The sequence below is a fragment of the Pleurodeles waltl genome, chromosome 6 (genome assembly GCF_031143425.1).
Source record: "Pleurodeles waltl isolate 20211129_DDA chromosome 6, aPleWal1.hap1.20221129, whole genome shotgun sequence".
In the NCBI taxonomy this organism is placed as follows: domain Eukaryota; kingdom Metazoa; phylum Chordata; class Amphibia; order Caudata; family Salamandridae; genus Pleurodeles; species Pleurodeles waltl.
In genome coordinates, this window is record NC_090445.1 from 1,673,025,307 (window position 1) to 1,673,052,175 (window position 26,869).

A 26,869-nucleotide genomic window follows, 5' to 3' on the forward strand; every position below is an offset into this window, starting at 1 on the left:
AACGAAGCCACGCCCACGAAAAACAAATCCAATGCTTAGTGTTTTTACTATCTCTATCTGTGTTCCATGCGCGATTGTACATCATCTACAGATGTTGTTGTGACAACATAGCTGAAATTGTTTGCTTCACATTGATACATTTTAGTGCATATCTGAGAATTGTTTTGACCTGTGGTGGGTGAGCACTTCAGCTTGAAAATCAACATTAAAATAGAACATGGTGCCAGTGATGAAATCCTTCCATTAAGAATTATTTGCCCAATATAGGACAGAAACAATAGGTGCGTTGGCACTCTATTATTACAACGATCTAGGCCATTGGTTCCCAACCTTTTTACTTCTGTGAACCCCCCTTTATCAATACTGGAACCGTGGGGGCCCCGAATGAATCATTAATGGAATCTCGGGACCTCCCACTGAGTCATTACTGAAAGCTGGGGACCTAATCTGTTTATATCACTGAATTTTCTAAGCAGTCGTGGACCCCTTGAGGAGGCTTCATGAACCCCCAGGGGTCTCCGGACTACAGGTTGGGATCCACTGATCTAGGCCACTAACACCCAATTTTAGTGTCACTCGTTATGCCCATTATATTGCACATGGCAAGGCTTATTCAATTGATAATGTCATGTAACGGGATCCGTTTTTCTTGTGGTCATATTCGCGCTAGTGATGCTTTCACTAGCTTGCCATATCATTAAAGGTTTTTTGCTCCAATCACAGATCGCGTGGCTTCCATCATCTCCTTTGTTCTACGCCAACAGGCTCCATGACTGGCTTGATTAAAGAGATCTATGCTCCTTGACAGTGACACCTTATCGAAAGTAGTTGAGGGCCCTTCCTGGCCATGATGACCACACAACTTGTGAGTTGGTCCTTCAGACCAGCTTCACTACCTTTAATGCTGCACAAAAATGGGTAATAAATAAGGTAGGTGTCTGGCTACTGGTCAGATTACATCATTAGCATAAATACATCTGGAAGGGGCCAACCAGTGAAAGTCGTCACCGTACATAAGCGCCCATCATCGAACAAAAAGCAACATTCTACAATGCCAGTTGTTGCTGGTTGTTGGGCGTGCATGGCTGAGTAAGGAGAACTGTTTTTTTCACTTTACTTGTATTTTTTGTGAACCTGTGACTTATAAAGGATTATGAAAACCAAATTCACTTGTATCCTATGGCGCCTTACCGCAGAGCCTCCCTTGAATGAAGAAAATCAAACGACCTAGTGCCAAAATACCAACTCTGAAAAATAGTTTGACTTCTCTGGCAAACTTGATGGGCGATGAAACGGCTTGAAGGATCAACTCACAGATACAGCCAACACGTGTATACGCCAAGGAAGAAATAATGTCTCACTTAAAAACATCTCACTAACACTGTGGGTTTTGACAGGTCAGCAGAATGAGACAGGACAAACATTTACATATTTTCAGGGCAGTTGGAATTATGCGGCAGGGCAGGCCAAAATATGAGGCAGGGTTGATTAAATTATGTTGTAAGAAAAGGCAAATCATGCCGCAGAATACAGCACATTTTGTGTTGGTGTTACCTCATTGTTTTGGCATTTTTACTCAATAACACCTTCTGGGCAAAGGTTTCAACTCATTAGTACCTCTTTGACACCCGAATACAGAAATAAGCAACCAAAGGTGACAAGTCAACATTAGTGAAGGAGCTTCCTCTGCACGGCACAGCCTGTTTCTACTTTTTTTTTAGTAACTTTTGCTCCTTTTGAGCTAGAACCACTTTTGGCTGAAATCTGCATATCATGCAGCAGATGATGGATTATTTGCAAGATGTGGCGAATCCATAATTATGCGGCAAATGATTCATCTATAAAACCACGCAGTGCAATTGGCCCTATATATCTGCCACAGGCACCGTTTCTTTATAGGATGTAGTGTCACTCGATGGCCCGGGTTCTGGCCTCAAGAAAAGTCGGATTACTCACACCAGCAAACAAGGGAGAGTACATTTTGGTGCACCATTTCAGCCTGTGGAGCTATCATTTCCACATAAATGAGGCTGTCACTCTGATGACACTGAGGAGGAGGACTGGCTGCTCTACTTGCTTGTAGCAGTTCTGTGATCTGTAAGTAATGGAAGCCTTTGGGACGAGGAAACGGAGAAGCAGAGAATAAAAAGTGCAGGCAGCTGTGAAGCCTTGCATTTACTGCGACTGTTTATCTTAAATGTGATCCGGGTCCGGCAGCGCTGAGCCGCTCCTCTCCTGGGAGTTCGAGGAAGAGTTTACTATATAAGGCATCAGAGGAGCAGTGAAACCAAGCATCCAAATGAGAAAAAAATAAATCTAAAAACCACACAGATTTATTTGAAAATTTCCTCTGGTGCCACGATGTGTGAGCTTGGCACACAGCTGTATGTATATGTACATATATACATGTGTGTGTGTGTAAAGAGAGAGACTGCTATATATGAAAGAGAGTCAATTGCCAATAGTATAAAGTGGCATAAGGTAAATTGTGCGGTAGATACTGTTCATCCTTCCTTAAACGTAGCTGTTTTTTCCACCGCATAGACATACATACACACATTCACACATGGTCAAGGCAGGCCTACGAGCTCAGATGAGCCCCTGGAAGTGTTTTAATTCAGCTCCTGTATTGTTTTGAGCAGCGAGTGAACTGATCCCTGCCCAGGAGAGTTGTCAGATGCTCTTTGCCCAAGTATTGTAGGTCTGGCCTTGACACCGTTCAGCTGTCTCACCAGCCTCACTTTGTGTAAGTGTTTCTCATGCAGGTGTGTTCTGCTCCAAAGCAGCAGTGGGTTGGTTGAGTACCCTCCATCCATCTCTCAAGAAGCCGCTGTCCTGCCTGCTGGATGTTCTCACTGCGTTCTGTCACTTCTCGCATGATCCTTTCCATGGACGTCCAAGCATCAGTCATGCCTGTTTCTGTTCCAGAAAGGAAGCACTGAGTGCTGGGACTCCTCAGTTGTGCACACAATTAGAACATTAGTCCCCCAACGTGAACAGAAGGTCAGGAAACAGACGTCGGACGGTGTCCACCCTGTTCTTTCTCATGCAGCAGTGACCTCCAGTTGTCCTCTACAGGGCGAGGGAGTGGTGGGGTCCTCCCCCGCTCCAAGCATGATCCCATTAGGTTCCCATCCACTGATTCCTAGGTCTGTTTCACCTGGAAGCTCATGAGGGCCGAGGTGCTGCATCGAAGACGATTCATCCCATCCGAAGTGATGAATGAAGCAAGGAACATCTGGAACAACGTTCCTAAATGTATAGTCTACCCCACGCAATAACTTTTTATAGGCACTGTACTGCTGACTCCTAGAGTTCTGCAGGCTTTTTTGGCTACCGTGATTGCGTGTAACTCGTATAGCCGGCGCAGAGCCTTGCTTAATCCTAATCCAGAACTAGAGCGGTTGCTAGATTAGCACAGATGTTTGATTTATTTTATTTATAGGAGCTAATAAAGGGCCACAAAGCTCCAAAAGGCAGGTACATAGTGCTTAGACAGCAAATATTGTACTGAAAATAAGCATCCCAAGGTACTATATATATATATATATATATATATATATATATATATATATATATATATATATATATATATAAAATTAATTTCAAAATCACCTCAGGCTTTGGAGATATACTGTGACCCAACGTGGAATAAGATTGCATACTTTATACCATGTGCGGAATAACCATGACATTTAACTATTCGTAGAGAATGGAAGCGTAATGGTTGGCATACCAGCCTTTCTGGCCGAAAACTTGTCAACCTCAAAGAGACCAGTGAAGACATAGGAACCATAACATCAAGTCACAAAATCATGATACCAGGAGACGGGCCTTCTCGTCATCTGTGGAGGATCAGGAACAACATTCCTCCACCTGTCGAGCTTGCCTCATTAACTTTTGAAGTTCAGAAAAGAGCTAAAGACCCATCTCTGAAGAGGCACCTTGCAAGACACTGATAAGGACCCCCAAGGTCCTTCACGGCTATTGTATATTGATGAATGAAGTAAAAGGCTACTTCTGTGTAGTCGGAAGGTGTCCACATTCCTGAAGAAAGGAGAAGTTTCCCGATTTCACTGAGTGCAGTTTGGAGTTATTTCCAGTTGCTGGATGTGCCGGCCCGAATCGAGGGGTTTCAGGCTGCAAGATGCTGTGGTCCTGATTTGGAACTCTGCGGATGGGTTACTTCGACTCAACGGTGATGGATATCCCGTCCGCTGAAATCTAAATCCCATAGGATAGACTGGGATTTAGATTTCGAGAGACAGGATAGCCGTCAACGTTGTGAAGGAATAACTCGTCCGTCGAGTTTTAAATCGGGTCCTATATGTCCACAGAGCCCACGCCCTGAGTGGCCACCAGAAAAATAGCTCCTTATGGGAAGTCTCCCATTCCCTGCTTCCCAAGCTCCGCACAGGGACGTGAGCAGCAGGGAATGGGAAGTACACGGCTCCACAAGAGACAGAGCGACTAGGATGCTGGGGTCCCTACATGCTCCCACTGAAGCACATTGAGTCTTCTTCGCACGCCTTCCTTGATTAAGCTACTTGAGCATCACACTTCAAGAAACTGAAAAATAAATTGCAAAATGGTGAGGTGTTAAACTTCACAACTATGTACAATCTGATCAACCAGGAACTCCCCCCTTGTTCACTCACCCCTCCTTTTGTACACGGTCCCTAACCATTCCCGTACTTCAGCTACTGCTGGCACAGTACTGCCTTCTTCACCAGCCGATGATTGCAGAGTCCGTGTCCCATCAGTCTGAACTCCTGCAAGCAAGATTTAACAACTAAAAGTTTACTTTCAGTGGTTGGGCACACCGTCCAGCTTAAAGACATATGAATGCCACCTCTGAAAGCATGAACAGACACATTACAAGATGTGAAAGTGTCACAGGAATAGAATGTTCCACAACCTCTCCAAAAGACACATTTCAAGGTCTCCAGAGCTCTGTGCATGAAAGATCATTTTGCACCAAGCGTCGAACCCTTTGCTGTCTGCAGCTGGCTAAGATAATTTCAAATGCATTTCCTTAATATTTTTAGCATTGATTTTTGCCTTCTCTGTCTATCTTGATCTTTCTTTTCAACCTTTTTCTCACTGCCAATTGGAAAGATGTCAACCACAGAGACTGATTTAATTGTATCTTCAGTTGATTTAATGTTGTAAAAAATATTTATTGTCTACCTACCACATTCCTCCCAGTATTATCTAAAAAGGAGCATCCGTTTTAGGTCTTTGCTTTGAGACAATTTTAGGCGTCTCGCCATAGTATTATTATGAAAAAAAATGAAAACATAATATGCATAGATGAAAGGGCCTTTGCCGGTACCCTTCATTCATTGGTCGGTTAAACTGGCATTCGCATTTTGCTTCCACCCACCACGGCATACAGTATGGTTAAAGGGGCAGGTCAACTTACCCACTGAGTTCACCTGCTTAAAAATGGTTGTTTTCTCTTCGGTGTTAAAGTAGTTCAAAGTGGGCTTTTTTTTTAAAACATTTAATATCGGGTATTTATGTGGCTTGCATTTTGGAAGCCTGGTTAAATGAGGATTTATTTTCTGTCTGCCATTTAAGTTGCTGTTATAAAAGGCGCAAGTGACATTCCCACATTGCAGCTGCCTGAGATTTGACTGCTTGCTTAAGTTGTGATTAATTCTTGTCTCTGTCACAAAATAACAATACTAAGAACATGCAAGGAACAGATGGAGGGTTTGCAATTTAAAACAAGCATTTGCAATGCAACGGGTCTTGCGTTATGTCGAGTTAGAGCTATTAGTGTTGTAAAATCCTAACCGGACTTTTCTTGCCACCTTAAATAAAAAAAAATAAAAAAACGAGCGCGATCGCACTGCGAAATAAAGAGAAAAAGTAGTCCAGAAACCATACAGAAAACATGGAGCCTCGTATGTTTCCAGTAGTTTACTGGTGCTCTCGAGGAGGGCTAAATGCCAGAAAAGGCATGTATGCATGCCTTTCACTAATGAAAACAAGCGAATTTTAAAAGGCAAGCCCACAAACCAATGAAAGTGACTGACGTAAAATGGGCGTTGTTAAAATCCCCCTAAAGACAGATTAGAAGAGGGACGGAACGCTTTGCACCCACCCCTAAACATCATGAGTAAAATAAATTAATCACAGAATGTTTGTTAAAATTAAACTTTTAAGCATAGGTTTAGCTGGCAGCATATTATTTTCTTTTATTTCCTTTTCATTTGTCTCACATATGTTTTCAGGTTAAAAAATGAATATTGGTATAATCACTGCACCACTCTGCCAAGGCCAGGCCTATTGGCCTTGCAAATGTTTCTTCTTTTTGTACAGGAAGACTAGGTAATTTCCATTTTTAATGTTCACTTGATTGTCTACAGCGACCACTTCAGAGCAAGGGTCAGCAACAAAGTGAAACTGAAAATTGGTGACTCCCTCCCTGCCCTTCAAACTAGCCCCTTGGCACCCACCTCGTCAGTGGAAAACCTGAAGAAGATTCTTTCCCAGCTGCCAACACATAATGCGGATTACATTTAAATGTTATATATATATTTTTTTTTTTTGCAAAGCCAGGAGTTCTGCTTGTACATTCATTAAAATGAAGAGTCTTTAGCGCAACCTCTGGTCTTTTCTAGACTGTGATTCATTGTGCTCAAAAGTATATTAGAAAAAACAACTTGGCTAACATATAGGGCTTCTGCTGGAGCTACATCTCCTCTCTTCGGTAGATAATCTATTTGCTGCTTTCACAGACAATATAGACTTTGGGTCAGCTTATTGATTTGACACTGTACCCTTACAGCATGTGTAGAGCATGGTTGGGAGGCGGATGGGTATCAGCGGCTAGCGTAGAAAACAGCTTAGTTATTGACAGCTAGAGCAATTGATAATCGATGGATGCAGGGTGATAATGTGGGCATGGTATTATTATGGATGACCAATGGATTACTCCTCTCAATGGTGGATGTGACTCTACTCATGTGGACATGGTGCTAGTATGGATATCACTTCTCATGGATTGATGCAAGACTACTCATGTAGACATGGTGTAGTATGGATGGCCAATGGATAACTCTTCTCATGGATGGATGCAAGGCTACTCATGTAGACATGGTGCTCGTATGGATGGCCAATGGATAACACTTCTCATGGATGGATGCAAGGCTACTCATGTAGACATGGTGCTAGTATGGATGGCCATTGGATAATTCATCTCATGGATGGATGCAAAGCTACTCATGTAGACATGGTGCTAGTATAGATGGATAATGGATAACTCTTCTCATGGAAGGATGCAAGACTACTCATGTAGACACAGTGCTAGTTTAGATGGGTAATGAATAAATCTTCTCATCGATGGATGCAATGCTACTCGTGTACATGGTGCTAGTATGGATGGATAATGGATAACTCTTCTCATGGATGGATGCAAGGCCACTCATGTGGATATGGTGCCAGTATGGATGGCCATTGGATAACACTTCTCATGGATGGATGCAAGGCTACTCATGTAGGGATGGTGCTAGTATGGATGGCCATTGGATAATTCATCTCATGGATGGATGCAAAGCTACTCATGTAGACATGGTGCCAGTATAGATGGATAATGGATAACTTCTCATGGATGGATGCAAAGCTACTCATGTAGACATGGTGCTAGTATGGATGGATAATGGATAACTCTTCTTATGGATTGATGCAAGGCTAATCGTGGACATGATGCCAGTATGGATGGATAATGTATAACTCTTCTCATGGATGGATGCAAGGCTACTGATGTGGACATGGTGCTAGGATGGATGACCAATGGATAACTCTTCTCAAGGATAGTTTTAAGGCCACTCATTTTGCGACAGTGCAAATACAAATGGATTACTTGTCTCGGTGATGGATCTGAGGCTAAATATGTAGCTAGTATGGAAGGCCTGTAGATAACCATTGGATCTAATGCTACTCATTTGGTCTAGGTGCATCTAGTGATGGGCAGTAAATTGCAATAGAACCAAACTGATAAATCCAAGTTATCAGGTTTGCACTATAACTTTTAAACTGCTTGAGCCTGTTTTTAAGTTCTTTTCAATCATTCTGGTGCAAACAAATAGACTGATGGGGAGCGTTTCTACTAGGAAGGACTTTTCTAAAAAGAAATGTACAGCTTGTGAACCAGCTCCGGTTAATGCAGTGGCAAAGATAATGGCAACTTTGCGACTAATCTTTCCACAAAGGCAAGAGAAGTGGCAATATAGTACCACTTCCAAAATGACCCCATGAAGGCCACATTTCCCCTCACACATTCTTTTATATCTAAATATTTATTTTTCTCTATTCCCTCTTATTAAACCACCTGTCTCTTACTCCTCTATTTGTCCAGCAGATGCTCCTCTGTGTCGGTCGGTCCGTCCATTCATCCATTCACCATCCATCCATCTTCCTATGTATCGCTAAAGTTTGTTCTGTATTGTCCTTAATTTCCACTCCAGTGTGATACGATCACCTCTATACATAAACGACACATTACACCCGCCACAGCACAGGTGAAAAGTCTTCTCTGGTGGGAGTTCCGGTGGGAGACCACCTGCTGATGTCCAGGCTGCTCACTTGGAACAAAAGGTGTCTAGATTTGTTTTAGGCTAAAACTGTAATTTCAAAGGCCAGACCACCCGGAGCGTAAATGGAACAGGGAAAAGGTCAAAGTCTTGTACAGTTCTAAAAAGCTACCGCCCAGGGAGAGCCTGTCTCCCTCCGCGCCGGCTCTGCGGGTGACGCACTCTTTTCCAGTGTGCCCAGCTGTCTGCAGAAAATGTGTTTACAGTTCATGTGGTCTAAAAACAATTTCTCTAATGGTTCAGCGTGGGTTCTAAAAGTACCATAAACCAAGAGAAGCAGCAGTAATGATGCCGCGAGGTGCTCTGAAAGGAACTTTAATGCGCCGCCAAATCGGCCTTTTATCTGATCGGGATTATAGGCGACGGAGGCCCGCTTCCTGCCTTAATTGCAGAAATGTTTTAAATGCCCCCAGTTCTGAGAAGCACGACATGTTCCTGTCTGGTGGCGGGTCTCTTTTAGACTTTTGTAACGGAATCTAGGACAAAAAGTTGAAAAATGTGACTTTCAATAACGCCTCTGGCTGTCAAATGTCTGCTTTGATGATATAGTTTGAGTTCATCATTTTTTCACTTAATTTGTGGTACATCATGGTGATTCACTACCAGCAAAAAAGGAAAAGTTCTTCATGGATAATATTAAGAGTATAATCCACATTTGTCCTACGTTCATTTAAAACATCTAAAAAACTTTTAACAGTGACTCTTGTCAGTCCTGGGAAATATTTGAACAATAGAATAAAGGAGTAAATATTTTTAGAAATATAGTTTTTTAAGTTAGTACTTGACTACTGTAACTCTCTGCTGCTTAATTTGGATAAAATGTCACTAAGAAAGCTCCAACTGATTCAAAATAATGCGACCCGTCTGATTTTAGATCTCCCTCGCTCGGCCTCAGCCAGCAATAGCCTTAAATGATTGCGTTGGCTTCCGGTTGCGAAGCGGATTATATTTAAAACTCTATATTTAACATTCAAGTCGGTACGTGGAGGCGGAGCTGATTATTTAGCTTCTAGGCTAGCTGGTATAGGCCAAGTTGGCAACTCAGATCAAAAGAAGTATGTCGTACTCGTAGGGCTAGATGGGGAGATAAGACATTTACGTTGCTGCAGCTAAGCATTCAAACTCGCTCCCTCTTGACATAAGGAAGGAGCACAATTTCATGATTTTCAGGAGCTTGGTAAAAAACCTGGCTTTTTCCGAGATAATGCTCTGTCTTCCTGCTTTTTGACACTCATTATTCTCTCTCTAGCGCTTCGGTGCCAAGGCTGGAATGTGGAATGCGCTTTATAAATACTAAATACATACAAATACACACACAGAATTATCTCTCTCTCGTGAACTCTATAGCGAACTCCCCTCAATCGCTCTCTCTGGCGCGTTTGCACTCACACACTCTTGCTCTCCCTCTCTCCCCTACCTCTCTCTGTCTCTCTCTCTCATTTTCGTCACTATTTGCTCCATAAATCTGGAAATCTGGCCTTGTCTCCTTTCCGTATTGGACACGATGATGACGTCACTGCTGGCTCCCTCTACCCTACCTCTGACAACAAAGACTAGAAATCAGATAAAACGCTTCTGAAACCTACTTACTCCTCCTCGTTTGGAGCTCAGAGTGGGAAAGATCATGGTAGTAGTATAAGGTGCCATGAAGTGAAGGAAAGAAGATGTCTAATGGCACTAGCCATTGTAGGCCTTCTGCACCAGTAATGGCCAAAGTACAAAAGTTGGTTCCAGGAGGGCTCGATGCATGACTGATTTTCAGGTCATCCCTTGACTTCATAAGTAAGTTCGATTGAGATTCATTGTATTCTTATTTATCTCATATGGATAACCTAAACCCGTGATATGGATTTGCACTCCTTGGAGGTATGTTGGGCATATTCTGTACAAAGCAACATAATGTTATGCGGATTAATATGCTTATTGTGTGGCTTACTATGCATGTGCAAAGGCACCAAATGCAAAGGGGCTATCTTCGACGCGTCAGAGGTAGTAAGCGCTATATAAATACAATACAATTTGGAACACTGTTTGTAATTTATGCACTAACTGTATGCACGTTTGGTTAGAGGGGTCAGAGTGCAACTGCAGCAGATGAGTTCTATCATTACAGCTCCTTCAGGTAATGCAGATGATGGAAGCGGCTGTGGCTTTGCTAGAGTTTGTTTCAGCATCCGCTGAAGGATGCCCTAACATGTACAACACTTCTGCCATGTTGTGTTCATGCCCCATCAATTCACCGCACCGCCCTGCTGCACTTTTCTCCGCAAGTCCTGACTGTGCGGGTCTGAGGTACCGAGTGATACCTCCACTAGCCGCTGTGTGAGAGCATCAGGCAGACTTTCAAACTTCAGATCCACCTTTAATAGATTGTGATAACAAGTCCAGATTAATTAGACGAGCTCAGGTGATGGTGACTGAACGCTATTGCTGCCGCTTTATCCATTTCCCAGCTGAATTGTTTTTTCTCCCAGCTTCCAGCAGCCTCGCTTTACTTTAAACAAGCATTGGCACTCTAAAGGAAATAGGGTTTTTTACCTTGACTTCATTTCCAGCAAGCTCAATACTCAGGGCCTCATTTTGAGTTTGGCGGGTGGCGGAGGCTGCTCACCAAACTCTTTAGGACGGAAGACCGCCACTCTGGTTTTCCAACCGCTGGCCCTATTATGAGTTTTTTGGTGGGTCTGCTGGCGGAAACAGTGTCTCCGCCTGCTGGCCCAGCGGAAAACTCACCACAACATTGATTCCGGCTCGTAATCGAGCCGGCGGCAATGTTGCAGTGCACCAGGAGCAACAGCACCTGTTGCGCTTTTCACTGCCCGTAATTCGGGCAGTGAAAAGCGTGACAGGCTGTCCATGGGGCCGCACTGCCCATGCCAAGTGCATGGGCTGTGCAGGGGCCCCCATGGGGCCCCCGGCACCCCACCATTCAAAAGCCAGTAGAGAGGGGACTCTTAATCCCCAGGGCAGCACTTCGTGTAGTGCTGCCCTGGCAGATTAAGACCGCCGGCACTGCCAGGCTATCGACTGATGACAACCTGGCAGTGCCGGCGGTCCGACCTTGGCGGCTCCGCTAGGGTCGTAATGTGGAGGCAGGACCGCTGCTTTGGTGGCGGTCTGAATTCCACTGCTAGTCTGGCGGTCTCTGGGCTGCCAGACTCGTAATGAGACCCTGAGTGTCATTCTGTCGGTGGTTCTTAAGCACCGACCAGCACATTATATGAGTCTGCTGTTGTCTTCGCCTCCACCCTTCACATGCGGAGGTCATTCAGACCAGCAAAGCTCTAACGTCCAGTCTTCATGTGTTTGCGGGGATTCTACTGCTGAGAACCCCTCACTAGAAGATAGTGCAGATTTCACCCCTAGTGGACGATACTGTTTGCACCATGCAGCTCCTGCGAGGGAGGAGAACTTTAAAGGTGCACAACTTACTAGATGAATTTTGACAATCACGATTATGGAGGAGGAATTTCCTACTGTCCTTATGTAGACCGTAGTTAGTAGTGAGTAATATGTCAATAAAGGGAATATATAGTGGGATGGAAGTAGAATCTACACATTGTGGGCCACTAGCAAGTGATTTACACCATCACTGTGAGGTGTGACCTCTCTCTGGCATTGTTTAGTTACCATATCTCGAGTTCTCAGTGTCTGAAGGAAAGAAGATGTGCATTGTACCAGGAGGGCTCGCATACGCATCATCAGAGGAGAGTACCCTTGGGTTGGCACATCAAAGGCATACATACTGAGTGACCTGTCCTGACTCTCCATAAAGTATGATGTCATTTGCCTGGCTCTCCTGGAGTTGGATTGTGAGATGGTATCCAGGGCCTTCTTAGAGACTAGGGTAGAGTTGACGGTATCAACCACACTCTGAAAGCCATGGACTTTTCGGTTGGACTCCAGGCCAATCACATAGGCATGGAATGTGAGGCCGTGTCTGCTGCAGTGACATACGGATGGAATGTGGGTGGCCATCCACCCTGCTGGACAAGGCCAAGAATGTGGGATGGAATCTAGTATGCTCTCAAAGTTGAGTAGAACAGAATGGCACACACTACAATGTTGTAAGAGAGAAGGACAATGACGTCACTGGGCTCGTTTGGGCATGGAATATGGCATGCAAGAACATTCTGTAGTTGGAGTGGCGTACACCATCATGTCTGAGGCACAAAAGATGGGCTGTGGTTTATTGCATTTCTTCAACCAGTGCACAGTATGAAATCTATCCTCTGTTAGTTGTATTTGTGATATAGTATAGGTAGTTGGTAATAGAGAACATTAGATTTCTCTAGTTATTTACAACTGTGGGTGTAGATGGAGTTCTATAACGAATAGCTATAGATTTCCTCAAATGGCATCTTATTGAATTGTAGCGGCATTTATATACCTTCCGCGAGGTGCCAAATCGCATTGTGGTAGGGGCCATTCTCAGAAGGAAGCGTGTGAGTCAATGGATGGAGTCTGGGTCTTGGGTCAGTGGCATAACTAAGGCCCCCACAGCCCCGCAGTGCAGGGAATCCCTGAGATCCAGGGGACCTCCTCAGCACAGTACACTGACCTGGGACTTACCAAGTGAATCCGGAGAGGAGGCCCCCCATGTACTGTGCAGGGGCGCCCCCTCAAGTTTAGTTACACCACTGCCTTGGGTGTGGCGTATACAGGAGGTGCTCTGATGCTATGTGTGGTTTGTGCACTTGTACCCGTACCGTGGTTTTGTCACTGCACTGTGCACATATGGATGTGAAATCAGTGACAGACAGGACGCCTATGCCCACAAAAGTACAGTATGATGGAGCGGTGGGTGGCTGTGGCGTGGTGTACGTGAGACGTGTTGTGCATGTACTGCAGAAGATGCTCTCATTTCGTTGCTACAAAGGTTTAGCTGCACCTGTGCATGAAGTGGAGCATAGGAAACTGAACGATGACTGCACCCGTGGATGTTCCACCCTGACCTGGGGCGTGATTTGAGTTGCTTTTGTAGGATAAGATCCTGAGGAATGCACCTACAACTAATCCTGCAAAATGCAGGAGTTGGTGTATTCCCATGGGAATGAATGAGCACATATTTCAGATGTGTAAGAAAAGAGGTTTCTACATTTGGGAAAATATTTTCCGCATGAAAAAAACCCACCAGAAATCAAAATTATTTTTCTTTTGTTGGCAATCGTCTGATGCACGCCTGCAAATAATGGGTTTTGTTATTATTCAGTTACAGCATGCGCAGTAATTCAAAATTAACAAAGATAAAACATTTTGAATATATATATATATATATATACATATATATACATTATGGTATATCAGTGTCACTAAGTAATTACAGTTTCACAGACACTGAATGTAAATTACACTAAACATTCAGCACTGCAAAAAATATCTCTGTTATATCTCCTTGTGTACTCCTTTAAGGATTTGCACCTGGGCAGAAGGGAATATGTTTGTGAATGAGAGCCCCTTGTGTGCAGCATCTTAGACAGTTAACCTACTGTGTGTTAAACCATCCTCCCTGCTGGTACAAAGAACCATTAATGTCTCACCTTGTAGGATGGAGCCAGCATTTGATAGTGTGTAACCTGATCTAAAGTCTCCCTCTCACCTTTGACCTTTGCACCCCATTCATTGGTTTTCATTTAATCATGAGCTCTGCTGTCAGGGAGCAATAAATTGCCTGTAATGTGGGAGCCGATGACAGCAGCTTGTCTGAGGGGACGAGCAGGCCGTGCTGCCGGAAAGGTCACCTCGCAGCCGGTGGCAGAGCTTGTCTCCTCCCCGCGACAAGTCCTGCTGGATGGGGGACAAATTAACTCGGGTTCATTCGAAGCTGCGCTCTTGAATTACCCTTTTACTGGGCACAGCTTCAGAGCTCGTCATCCCCTTTCAAACTGGTCGAAAGGCGTGGAAACCAGACGCAGCAAATATCTGCTAGCCAAAACAATGTTTGTGTTATTTTGAAAGTTGATTTGTTTACTTAGATGTTTACCTAGATGTTTTAAATTTCTGTTGTTATGCACTAATTATATATTCATTCCGTTTTTTTTCGTCTTTTTCTATAGGACGACCATTATCCTTGAATATTGGAGCTTTTTACCTCCAAGGGATGAAATCTTTGAATACAATAGTTAACTTGATTATATTAAATTCTTCCAATGCATATTGTTTCGAGATATTCATTGGTTACATAGGTATATTGAAGTATTCATTGAGCTTCCGAATTAGGATTTTCCACTTTCTGTGGCGTGTGAGCGCGGATCAGCTTTTGAGTAGTGAGTAGGTTCTCGGGGATGTAAGGGTCCTGTTTTAATCTGATGCGATGTTATTCCACAGCTTCGGAGCTAACCATGAGATGGACTGTAATGATGTCAAGGTCTTGTTGCATGGTTTAGTTTCTTGGACAAAAGAATTGATACTGAAAAGATGTCCGTGTTTCCTTAAATTTGCAGTCTGCTTCCCAAGGTAGTCAGGTTAGGTATGTTGAGTTTCAGTGCTTAAAATGCCATCCTAAAAATGCTGCGAGTCTGAAGAGTGGACCGTTTTAATTTTAGGATTGATGTAATATGTTCATATTTTCCTATCTCAGGAGTCAATCAGGCTTAATCTGGAAGGCCTTTCTTTGTTGTGATACCATATTCCAGCCATTTGTTTCAGATCTTCAGCAGATATAAACCTATTGATTGATTTCAGTTCTGTTATCTGGTGGTCTGTACCTTTTGCCATGTCTGTGTATGTACCCCCCCCCAGCGCCTTGAGACCCTAACGGGTGAGTAGCGTGCTTTTTAAATTGTTTGATTGATTGATTGATTGATGTACATTGAATTTTCTGTTGAGTTTGAAGAATTTATTCAACTGATTCTTTTCTGATCCTATTTGTTCTTTAAGGAAGGTGGCTTTGGGCTTTGGTGATCAGTGTGTTGCATTTATACTTTCTTTGGAGTTATAATTTTTTAGTTGGAGAGGGCATATGTTGTTCATTCTATGTTGATTCTAGTGTGCTGGTGCGGTGCCTTCTTGTTTTAGGGAGAGTGTAAACCATCCTCTGGAAACTATTCTCTTTTGCCTTTTGGAAATTGGAGCTAAGGTGACCATAATGTTAAGCACAGAGTGGTAATATTGGATCTCCTAGGTGTTTTGGAGTACTTGTTTGAGGAACTTGAGGCGATAACCATGGAGATTAGGTTACCTAGTATTCTTTTTTAGTCCCGGGCGGAGCTCACAGAGTTCTACTGCTCAGAATTCCACAGAGTTGGTCAAAAAATATGTGGACTTACATGGTGTTCTGATTGTGGCATAGTGCCGCCTGGCTACCACCCTGGTTATGTGCAAGATCTCGGAAGTGCTAAGCAGCTTTGGACGGCCCGACCCTGCTTAGTGCTTCCAAGATTGGGCCCAAGTCTCCACGTGCACACTAGCTTTCTCCACCTGCCCTCCTTCACAAATTTACTACGGAGGCCCAAGCACACAAGGTCTTGCACCATCCTTGAAATCGCTTCCTCTGCACACAGCCTCAGACCGCCTTTTCTTTAGATCCTAGCACTAGGACTCAGCACACCCCTATTCTTTGTGTTCGTGTTCCATTCATTCTTAGGTTTGAGATGTGCCTCATGGCTTACTTTTATGATGTCCATCTGGAGCAGTGCGATGGAATGAGTAAACCATCAGTTTTAATTGCATTGTCCACTGTTGCAGTGTGTTGGACTTTCTTTAATGCGACCAAGGATAGCTCCTTTACTGTGAGTGCGATTAAGTGTGAGTTGTGATAAGTTCTTATCTCACAAGAATGAGGACAGCGCAGAGAATGTTACATCTTCGTTGTTACTCCAGTGCAGGTTAAACTCACTCAGCTGTAGGGAATCTTTGGGAGACAAGTGAGCTCAAAAGTGAGGTAGATCAGTGCCTCAATAAATGCTTTATGTTACTTGCTGTGTGGTCAGACGTTAGGAAAGTGACTTTCATGAAGTTAGGCCGTCTGGATGTGAAAGTGCTACTACAGTGCAGATAATGGATAGATATATCACCAGGCCCGTCTGGATTAAAGCAATGAATGAATAAGTCGAGATGTAATACCAACTGGTATTTCATAAGGCCCATAAACTACTTTAAAATACTAATAACGATAAAGTGCCAATGCATAGCAAGCTTGATGGGTGACCAAATCTTAGACCCTCGTTGCTGGGCCTTACACGTATACACATTGATTTCAAGATTGTATATTGCCATCAATCTAGAACTCCATTCTGCAAATGTTGGGGGTGCGAATTTAACCAGCCGATGGAATGCACAGTCCCACAACCTCTATGTCGATTAATAAAAAAGTAGGTTCCCTGTTTAAGTGCTTAATATTAGGAGAGTTCTCTGACATCCCCAGTAACATCATCAAAGGGGTAATTGATCCTGTTGCCCGATAATCAGTCCAAAAAAAGTTGCAAAGTCCCTTGAAAAGGAGATCAGGGCTGGCATGAAAAAAACGTAAAATTTTGGCTTGATCGGCCACTCATTGATGACAACTACTATCTGATCTCCTGCCCCATTTACAAAGCTTAGCCAGTGTATAGTAAAGATCAAATATGGTCCTAAAATGTTGACTCTTCAAACCTGCTGTCAACAATATTTTCCTGCCAACATCTAACGTCTACTGAGGAAGCAATTCCTCAACCCCAAGTCTAGCTTCCCATTTGAGGTTTTGGGGCTCAAGATGGTCAGGATTTGATGGATTGTGCCTAAGCCACTCCCAGTTCTGTCATCTGCAGGTTCACCTCAGATTGTGTGGTGAGCCAGTCCATCCAGCAGAGGATAACCTATGTGGAGGCTCAGTCTCTGGTAGGAGGAGTATGCGGTTTGATCAGTGCCTTGAGCAGTGTAAGTATGAAAGCATGTGGGCCACAAAAATAATCATAAAAGAATCACTTGTTTCCATATATAACGCTTCATACAACTCTTCTCTCATTCCTTGTAATTGAAAAGTACAAGTTTCTCTGAAGGATGAAAGACTGAGTCATCCTTGCAAGGACTGAACATTGCAGCAGCAAACTCTCCTCTCACTGAGCCGTCCTGCCGGCTGAAACTCGCAAGACACATAATTGGTGTGTTTGTTTAATGTACACTCATCTATTTTTGTGTATTTTTTTGTAGTTCGAATTGAATAAATTGGTCAGGCCAGGGTCCTCGGCCTCCAGTTCGGATGCAGTGGGGGGTCCACAGAAATCAAAAGGCTGAGAATCACCGCTCTAGCGATACCAGCATTTTCATTTAAAACATCCTAGCATTTAAAGGTCTTCTTTTCCTTGGGAAAGCTTTTATTTTAAACAGCAGGAGCTGTCCATACACTGAGGGCATTTTGAACTAGATTTCTTCATAGATGAAGGAAATCTTAGAATGCTTTTACATTTTGAAATGCTTGGTGGCGCCCGACTTTTCACAAAGCCCTGTTCTTTGCGCGTGCCTTTCAAGTATAACCCCTTTTCATGATGGCTCATTTTCAGCCTTCCTGTTATTGTGATGCTGTGGGTAACTGGCCACTCTATTTAGTTCTGTGTAATCTTGTAAACGTCTTGCTGTGATGACTCAACTTTAATTGGGTAATAACATATGTCTTTCTCTTCTGGGACACCCACCATGTTGCATCCTGTTCCATGTTTGGATGAAACCCCTGGTACAATTTAAGGCACCTGCAGTGCATTCCAGAATCTTGGCATGTCTAGGGGAGTGTCCAGGCCTTTTTAGGGTCGAGCGCAAAGCGCTCCGTCCCTGGTGTAATCTCTTTGTGGGCTTTTAACCGCGCCCATGTCAAGCCCATCAGTTGTGTTGGTTCATGGGCTTGCCTTTTAAAATTAGCTTGATTTAATTAGTGAAAGGCATGCATAGGCCGTGCCTTTTCAGGTGTTTAGCCCACCTCAAGCGCAGCATCCAACTACTGAAAACATACGAGGCTCCATGTTTGCTGTATGGTTTCTGCACTATTTTTTCTCTTTATTTTGTAGGCAGCGTGATCTCGCTGTGCAGTAGTCGAGCATGACATCGACCCTGTTACATGGATATTTGCACTTTTGCCGGTTACATGGATAATTGCACTTTTGCTGGTTACATGGAAAATTGCACTTTTGCCGATATGCTTCACTGCGAGCGAACTTCTGTTTCCTTTTGTGTGTTTGCTCTGCGCTCATGGTGGCCGTCAACTCGCTTATGTGGAACTGTTTTACTTTTCAGTTTATATGGCAAGAAAAGTTCAGTTAGGAGTTTACAACGCTAATAGCTTTAACTCTAGCAAATGGGAGACCCATTGCATTGCAGATGCTTGTTAGTGTCTGGTGGAAGTGATTGGGTGGTGTATCTTCCACAGAGAGTTCAAGCGAGCATTTTCTGCTGGTCATAAACAGGGTAAAAATGCGTCTGTGACTGCTGGATATCTTTGGGACATGGCTGGCTGGATGGACACAGTTGCATATAAAGTGTCCTTGTCTTCATAACGTGATATTAACCTGAGGTTCTGGAACATGTGAAGCCACAGACTGGTTTCCATTGTCAGAATTTAAATATCTATACCTTCTATATGTACTCGATTCCTGGTTGAAACGCCTTGTTAATGTGGCTTTGTGTGCATGTTTCTCTGCATTAATGTAAATGTTTCTTCCATTTCCCCTGTTTGCCGAGTAGGGTCAGTCTGTTGTTATATCGAGTTGCGAGCTTTATGCGCCATTTTGTAGCCCTTAGCGAGAGTTTGGGTTAATATCTGGACAGTAAACAGCTGCGTGTTAATTTAAAGCTCTAACAGAAAGTTTAAGAGGTCTGGCTTAAAATGCCTTTAACTTTTTTTTGTACGATTTTGGAGCAGTGATCATATGATGGGAGCTGGTCAGTCTGCAGCAAATCTTTTCTAGCCACATTTCTGTGTCTGTTGGTGGTGTGCTTGTACCAGAGAAAAGTGCATTGCCATGCTTGGCTGAGAAGGGAAAGTACTGCATGAAAGGGTACACATGCTGGCTCTCAAAGGTTTTTAGGGTTGAGCTCAAAACGCTCCGTCCCTGTTGTTACCTCTTTCCGGGCTTGTAACCTTGCCCATGGCCTGCCCATCAGTTTCATTGGTTTGTCGGCTTGCCTTCTACAATTCTCTTGATTTCGTTATTGAAAGGCATGCATACGTCATACCTTTTCCAGTGTTTAGCCCGCCTCAAGCGCACCGGCCAACTACTGAAAACATACGAGGGTCCATGTTTTCCGTATGGTTTCTGGACTACTTTTTCTCTTTAGTTCATAGGCAGCATGATCTCACTGGGCAGTAGTCGAGCATTTTGCATGATGTTGACTGGTTACGTGGCTATTTGCACTTTTGCCAGTTAGATAATTGCTCTTTTGCGGATACGTTTCACTGCAAGCGAACTTATGTTTCCATTTGTATGTTTGCCTTGCGCTAATGGTGGCCGTGGGCTCGCTTATGTGAAACTGTTTTACTTTTCAGTTCATGTTGCAAAAAAAGTCCGGTTAGAAGTCTACAACGCTAATAGCTTTAACTCGAGTAAACGCGAGACCCATTGCATTGCAAATGCATGTTTTTTTTTAACAAAAAAAGTGCGGACAGCTAATGTCAGTTCAGCATGTGGCTGGGCTGGGCTCATTATTTAGAGCCTGTGAAGCACATTGCAAGGGTGCATCAGTGAGCACTTTTTCAACTACTCAGTTGAATATATATCGAGGCACAGCAGGACAATGAAGACCAATGAAAGCCTCCTTGGGAATATCAGCGGCGTGCTGCCCCGTCTGCTGCAACTTTGAGGATAGTGGTTCGATTCCAGCCACTTCTCTGAGTCTACAAGTGGGACTATTTAATTATTCCCCTGTACTAATGAAAATTCCTAAACACATATATCCCCTTTCACGTTATTGCCCTTCACGACTAATTACCATTCACAATCGTAAGCTTACACCAACAAAAAATACCAACATCCCGCAAAGCAACGTAAAAAAACGGAAAAAAATCATTACTCATTAGCTATGAAAACACTGCCAGGCCTATTGGCTTTGTTAGTGACTAATGAATTTGCCATTAGGGAGGAATTTCTTATTAATGGCTAGAAAGGATCTACCGCGAAACGATAATATTCATTACATTGTTATATAGTCCTGTTTCGAAGACGTTGATGCGGAAAGGAAAGAAGTGGCCTGGCCAAGGATGCCCACAGTGACCAACAGCCCTATCTGGTATTTGAGCGCACACGAAAGTCTCCAGAGCCCATAACTGTGAGGCAGTCCGCCATTTTCTTTCTGAGACCGGCCCAGAGTATGAGCAAACCTTGTACTTTTATGCTCAAGTTGGCTCCTGATTGTATCTGGAAGAACTGAAATGAGCCAAGAAGATTGCGTAGTGCTTGGAAAAGGTCGTTCATTTAACGTTTCTGGCTTTAAAATTCGAAGGAAGGCCTACCTCAGGGCGTGGGATTGTCCATAATCTTGTGGCATTTTTACCAAATAAATCATGACTGGTTGTTTCTCAGGTCATTTGAATGCCGGGCCTGCACTGAGGAGAAGAGAGGGCGAATAACGGCTGTTATGGCCCCCCTGCCCTATCATTGCACTTGTTCCCTTTGTGGAGTTTAGGTTTAGTTTAGGATATTCTGCCATCACTGGGGAGAATGTTGTAAGAGCATTAAAGCCGTCTGCCTCGTGCTGGAGTAGCTGGGAGATGTATTTTCTCCCATTACAGGCCCCTAGTTGTTGCTCAGGTCCCTAACACAAGGAGAAAGCATTTTACCGAATGGTGCAGCCCTCATTAGTGGGCTGCTATGCAAAAAAACGATGAATGAAGCTAGCTTTCCAGGTTAGACCCCGGCGCACATCAGAGTCATTGGCCTGCGTCCGACCTCTTTAAGACCCTAACAGACCTGCTTTGGAATTGAACCGCCACAGTGACTAGTTTTTAATTTTTTGAGCCTTATAATTCTTGCTTTGGGTTATGCGAAAGAAAACAATTGTGCATCTAAATATATATCCTAGAATCCTGTGTTTTTAAGGCTGGTCAGGTGACGCACCAGTCGTTCATAAGTTACTAAGCGCTCCCAGTGCATTAGCTGTACCCGAGGCAGGATTGCTCATCCATACATTCATCGCTGGAGGTGTGGCCGGTGACATATCCTAGAATCCTATGTTTTTGAGGCAGGGGAGATGACGGACCAGTCATTGATAAGTTTCTAGGCACTCGCTATCCATTAGCTGTACCTGAGGCAGGACTGCTCATCCATACATTCATCGCTGGAGTTGCGACCGGTGACATACGACATATCCTATAATCTTATGTTTTTAAGGCAGGTCACGTGACACACCAGTCCTTGATAAGTTTCTAGGCACTCCCTATCCATTAGTTGTACCTGAGGCAGGACTGCTCATCCATACATTCATCGCTGGAGTTGTGACCGGTGACATACGACATATCCTATGATCTTATGTTTTTAAGACAGGTCACGTGACACACCAGTCCTTGATAAGGTTCTAGGCACTCTCAGTCCATTTAGCTGTACGTGAGGAGGGATTGCTCATCTATACATTCATTGATGGAGGTGGGACCGGTGACATATGACATAGCCTATAATCCTATGTTTTTAAGACAGGTCACGTGACACACCGGTCCATGATAAGTTTCTAGGCAGTCGCTATATTAGCTGTACCTGAGGCAGGACTGCTCATCCATACATTCATTATTGGAGGTGTGACCGGTGACATATCCTAGAATCCTATATTACTCAGCACTCTCAGTCCATTAGGTGTACCTGAGGCAGGTTTGCTCATCCATACATTCATCGCTGGAGGTGTGGCCGGTGACATACGACATATCCTATAATCTTATGTTTTTAAGACAGGGCACGTGACACACCAGTCCTTGATAAGGTTCTAGGTACTCACAGTCCATTTAGCTGTACCTGAGGAGGGATTGCTCATCTATACATTCATTGATGGAGGTGTGACATATGACATAGCCTATAATCCTATGTTTTTAAGGCAGGTCACGTGACACACCGGTCCTTGATAGGTTTCCAGGCACTCGCTATCCATTAGCTGTACCTGAGGCAGGATTGCTCATCCATACATTCATTGCTGGAGATGTGGCCGGTGACAGATAACATATCCTAGAATCCTATGTTTTTGAGGCAGGAGAGATGACGCACCAGTCATTGATAAGTTTCTAGGCACTCACAGTCCATTAGCTGTACCTGAGGCAGGATTGCTCATCCATACATTCATTGCTGGAGGTGTGACCGGTCACACTGAGACCTGCTTGAGCTGTACGGTAGTAAAAGGCTCTCAGACACTGCGAGCTTTAGGCAGTCTCAGCCGAGGTTTGACATTCCAGTCCGGGGCACAGCTGACGAGCGCCTCGCAGGTCCGGACAGGTACCTGCCTTTATGTGGCGCCTCGGGTCAGGATTCCTCTCTGGGGAGCAGAACAGCCTCTGAAACTGCTGCGCGCAGCCCGAGTGTGCTAGCTGTCAGAAGCAGGGGCCGCGAGGGCGCCCCCATATTTAGATCACGTCGAACTGGGGGGAATAAGGGGCCCGTTGGAGAGCAGAAGCGCCACGACACGTTATGGCGCTATACACTGGCGCAGAGCAGAGAGCTCGCGGCTGGTTCTTCAGACACATGACCCGGGCTGAGCAGTGATGCTTCGGCGTCAGGCCGGATTCAGGTAAGATCAAAGGGTGGGGTCACCTTCATATCACTGAAAATCGGCGTGGGTTCATTGGCGTGGCCAGTCTGTCTGACTGTGGGTCTCATTTAAAGGTGCACAAAGCGGGTGGTAAACGCGTAGGACGCACTATCCGGCAATTTAATGTGACGTGGCTTTACCGTTATAGTAATTAAGCTTTTCTCAAAAGAGTACCGCGTTATAGCGCAGAAATGCTGTGACCTTCACCAAAAAGGAGGTGCTTAGGCCAAAAGCGGAAAAGTTAGAGGCAGCCGTGGTGCACCCGCGGCACTAAATTCGAAGCTAATTTTGCAGTATTATCATGATTACAGAACGCAGTAACGTAATTATCGATTTGTTGTCTTACTGTAGATTTAACGAAACATTTTAAAAGAGCAAACGCTCCCCGCCCCCACTCACTTGGCCCAAATGTGTGACAACTTGGCCCTCCACTCAGTTGGTGCAGATGTGAGATAGCTGGGCCACTCCACACACTTGGTACAGATGTGCGATAGCTGGGCCACTCCACACACTTGGTACAGTTGTGCGATAGCTGGGCCCCCCACTCACCTGGTACAGATGTGCGATAGCTGGGCCCTCCACTCACTTGGTACAGATGTGCGATAGCTGGGCCCTCCACTCAGTTGGTGCAGATGTGAGATAGCTGGGCCACTCCACACACTTGGTACAGATGTGCAATAGCTGGGTCCTCCTCTCAGTTGGTACAGATGTGCGATAGCTGGGCCCTCCACTCAGTTGGTACAGATGCGCGATAGCTGGGCCCTCCACTCATTTGGTACAGATGCGCGATAGCTGGGCCACTCCACACACTTGGTTCAGATGTGCGATAGCTGGGCCCTCCACTCACTTGGTACAGATGTGCGATAGCTGGTCCCCCTCCACACACTTGGTACAGCTGTGCGATAGCTGGGCCTTCCACTCACTTGGTACAGATGTGCGATAGCTAGACCCTCCACTCACTTGGTACAGATGTGCGATAGCTGGGCCCTCTACTCACTTGCCCCAGCTGTGTGAAAGCTTGCCCCAGCTGTGTGAAAGATTGACCTTCCATTCACTTGGCACAGCTTTGAGATTGGTTGGCCCTCCACTCACTTGGCCAGACGTCATGGGTGTCTTTTCGGGGCCGCCATTGGTCGCTGCTGCAACCCTCAGCTTGCCCTTGCGCATCCTGGCAGTGTCTCTGTGACCCCTGGCCTCAGAGTTTGCAAAATCAGTGCCAGAAACACAGGGGCAGCTCGCCCTTATGGATGTTGCATGGGCCTCCACTTCCTTGTTTTCAATCAGTCTTTCTATTACACTAATAGTGAATAATGTCTTATAATATATTATTCACTATTAGTGTAAAGAGAGTGTGTGTATGAGTGAATGTGTTTTTGTGTGGGCATATGTGTCTGAGTGAAAGTAAAGATGAAATGACGTGAGATGTCACTTTTGCTACCCCTGGCATTGTGGTGAATTGACGTTCATGCCAGACGTAAGTGTCCAAAAGTTTGCCCTCCATTCCCTTGGCCCAGCTGTGCAAATGCTTGGCCGTTCACTCACCTGGCCTAGCTGTGCAAAAGATTGGCCCTTCACTCACTTGGCTCAGCCGTGCAATTGCTTGGCACCCCACTCACTTGCTCAAGCTGTGTGAAAGCTTGTACCGCCTACTCACTTGGCCTAGATGTTTGATAACTTGACTTTCCACCCACTTGGCCAAGCTGTCCAAATACTTAGCTCTCTATTCCCTTGGCCCCACTGTGGGAAAGTTTGGCCCTCCACTCACTCGGCCCAGCTATGCGAAAGAAGTGTGAATCAATTGGTGAGCGGTTTCACTTCGCCCTTTTTGCAGTAACACGGCCCAGCAACATTGGATTCTGGTGCGCCAAGATCAAAAACATCTGGTTGCCATTCAAAGTGCCTTTTTATGGTGTGTCAATTGCTCAAAAACTCGATCTGTACCTCTAAAGAGCTATCTGTGGGTACCTATTGGCGGAATCAATATAACGAGTGGACAAATATATATTTCAGCAAATCTTTAGGACATTTTTATCTTAAAGTTATTTGTAAGGCACCGAGCGCCCCACTGGCCAAAGTACTTTCAACCTTGAAAGCCTGGTAGTTTTCTCTCAAGGGTAGGCTTAAAGTGTTCCAGATGGAAGATCCCAGCAGTGAGAAAGCCTGTCCTCCTTTTCTGGCCTAATTGAAATGATTGATCATTGAAAAAGACAAGGCCACATCAGTATTAGAGGCCATGAATGGTGTCAGATTTGAATATCAAAGAAGTGATATTATTGTCAATGTATGAAACATGCATCTCAAGCTGAAAGTTTACCTTGGTCCTGGACTCACCACTATGCAATTCAATGCGAATTATGCAACTCAGTACTACTTCATATAAGAGCCTGGGAAGGATGACAGTCTAAAACAGTCAATCCAAAATACCTGCCTGTGAGTAATGGCTTTCACAAGGATGCTGGCAGAGATGAGAGCATGAAATGATTGACTGTTACTACAAGATGCACGTTTAGTCCTTGATCCTTCAAGTTGGGCTGCATCTTCCCTTTGACTGTATTGAAGAATTGTTCAGTGTTTTGAAAAGTTGGACAGCTGTCCCAGCATGAAATGTTGCTATGCCACAAGCCTTCCACCTCCAGGTACACCGGTTCGATCCCACCCGGTGCCATGAGGTATTAGCTTGGCAGGCTCAGACCAGCTCCTGCTCGTGGGCTGCCATGTCTTTGTGAGTAAAGACACACACACATCTGTAAAAGGAAACGCATGGACTTATCTGCTAAAGTGTGATTCTTGGCGTTTTTGTGAGCTTGCTGCGAGACCTTTCAATCAATCAATCAATTTGTAAAGCGCGCTACATACCCGTGAGGGTTTCAAGGCGCTGGGAGGGGGGGGAGAGGGTGCTGCTACTGAAGAGCCAAGTCTTGAGGAGTTTTCTGAAGGAAAGAAGGTCCTGGGTCTGTCGTAGATCCGACGGGAGGGTGTTCCAGGTCTTGGCGGCGAGGTACGAGAATGATCTGCCGCCGGAAGATTTGCGCCGGATGCGGGGGATGAGGGCGAGGTTGGCGGAGCGGAGTTGCCGGGTGGGGGTGTAGAAGCTGAGTCTGTTGTTCGTGTATGTTGGTCCGGTGTTGAGGAGTGCCTTGTGTGCGTGGGTGAGGAGCTTGAAGGTGATCCTCTTGTTGATGGGGAGCCAGTGCAGGTCACTTAGGTGGGGGGTGATGTGGCAGTGGCGAGGGATGTTGAGGATGAGTCGGGCGGAGGCGTTTTGGATGCGTTGGAGGCGTTGTAGGAGTTTGGATGAGATACCGGTGTAGAGGGCGTTGCCATAGTCGAGTCTGCTGCTGACGAGGGCCTGGGTTACTGTTTTTCTTGTTTCTGTTAGGATCCATTTGTAAGCTCTGCGGAGCATGCAGAGGGTGTTGTAGCAGGAGGAGGAGATGGCGCTGACCCACCACTTCAAACCACTGTAACTATTTTGGCACATGTACTCAGTCACGCTGTAGTTTTTTCATTCAAATACCACACTTTGTTAAGGCACACATTGACTCACATCTCAGATGCTGGGACTGTGTTACTCCTAC

General features: G+C 44.8%; 1 protein-coding gene across 16 annotated transcripts in view; it reads left to right on the forward strand.

Annotated features, from left to right (window-relative positions):
• DAB2IP (DAB2 interacting protein) overlaps positions 1-26,869 on the forward strand; it is a 1,276,993-nt gene that overhangs the window by 979,848 nt on the left and 270,276 nt on the right. The window contains exon 1 of one of the 16 annotated variants that reach the window (XM_069241676.1): positions 23,069-23,270. The exons of the other annotated variants lie outside the window; for them this stretch is intronic. Within the exon in view, the coding sequence (XP_069097777.1) occupies positions 23,245-23,270 (26 nt within the window). The 5' untranslated portion in view covers positions 23,069-23,244. Of the gene's footprint in view, positions 1-23,068; positions 23,271-26,869 lie in introns of those variants that run through there. 16 annotated transcript variants of the gene reach the window in all.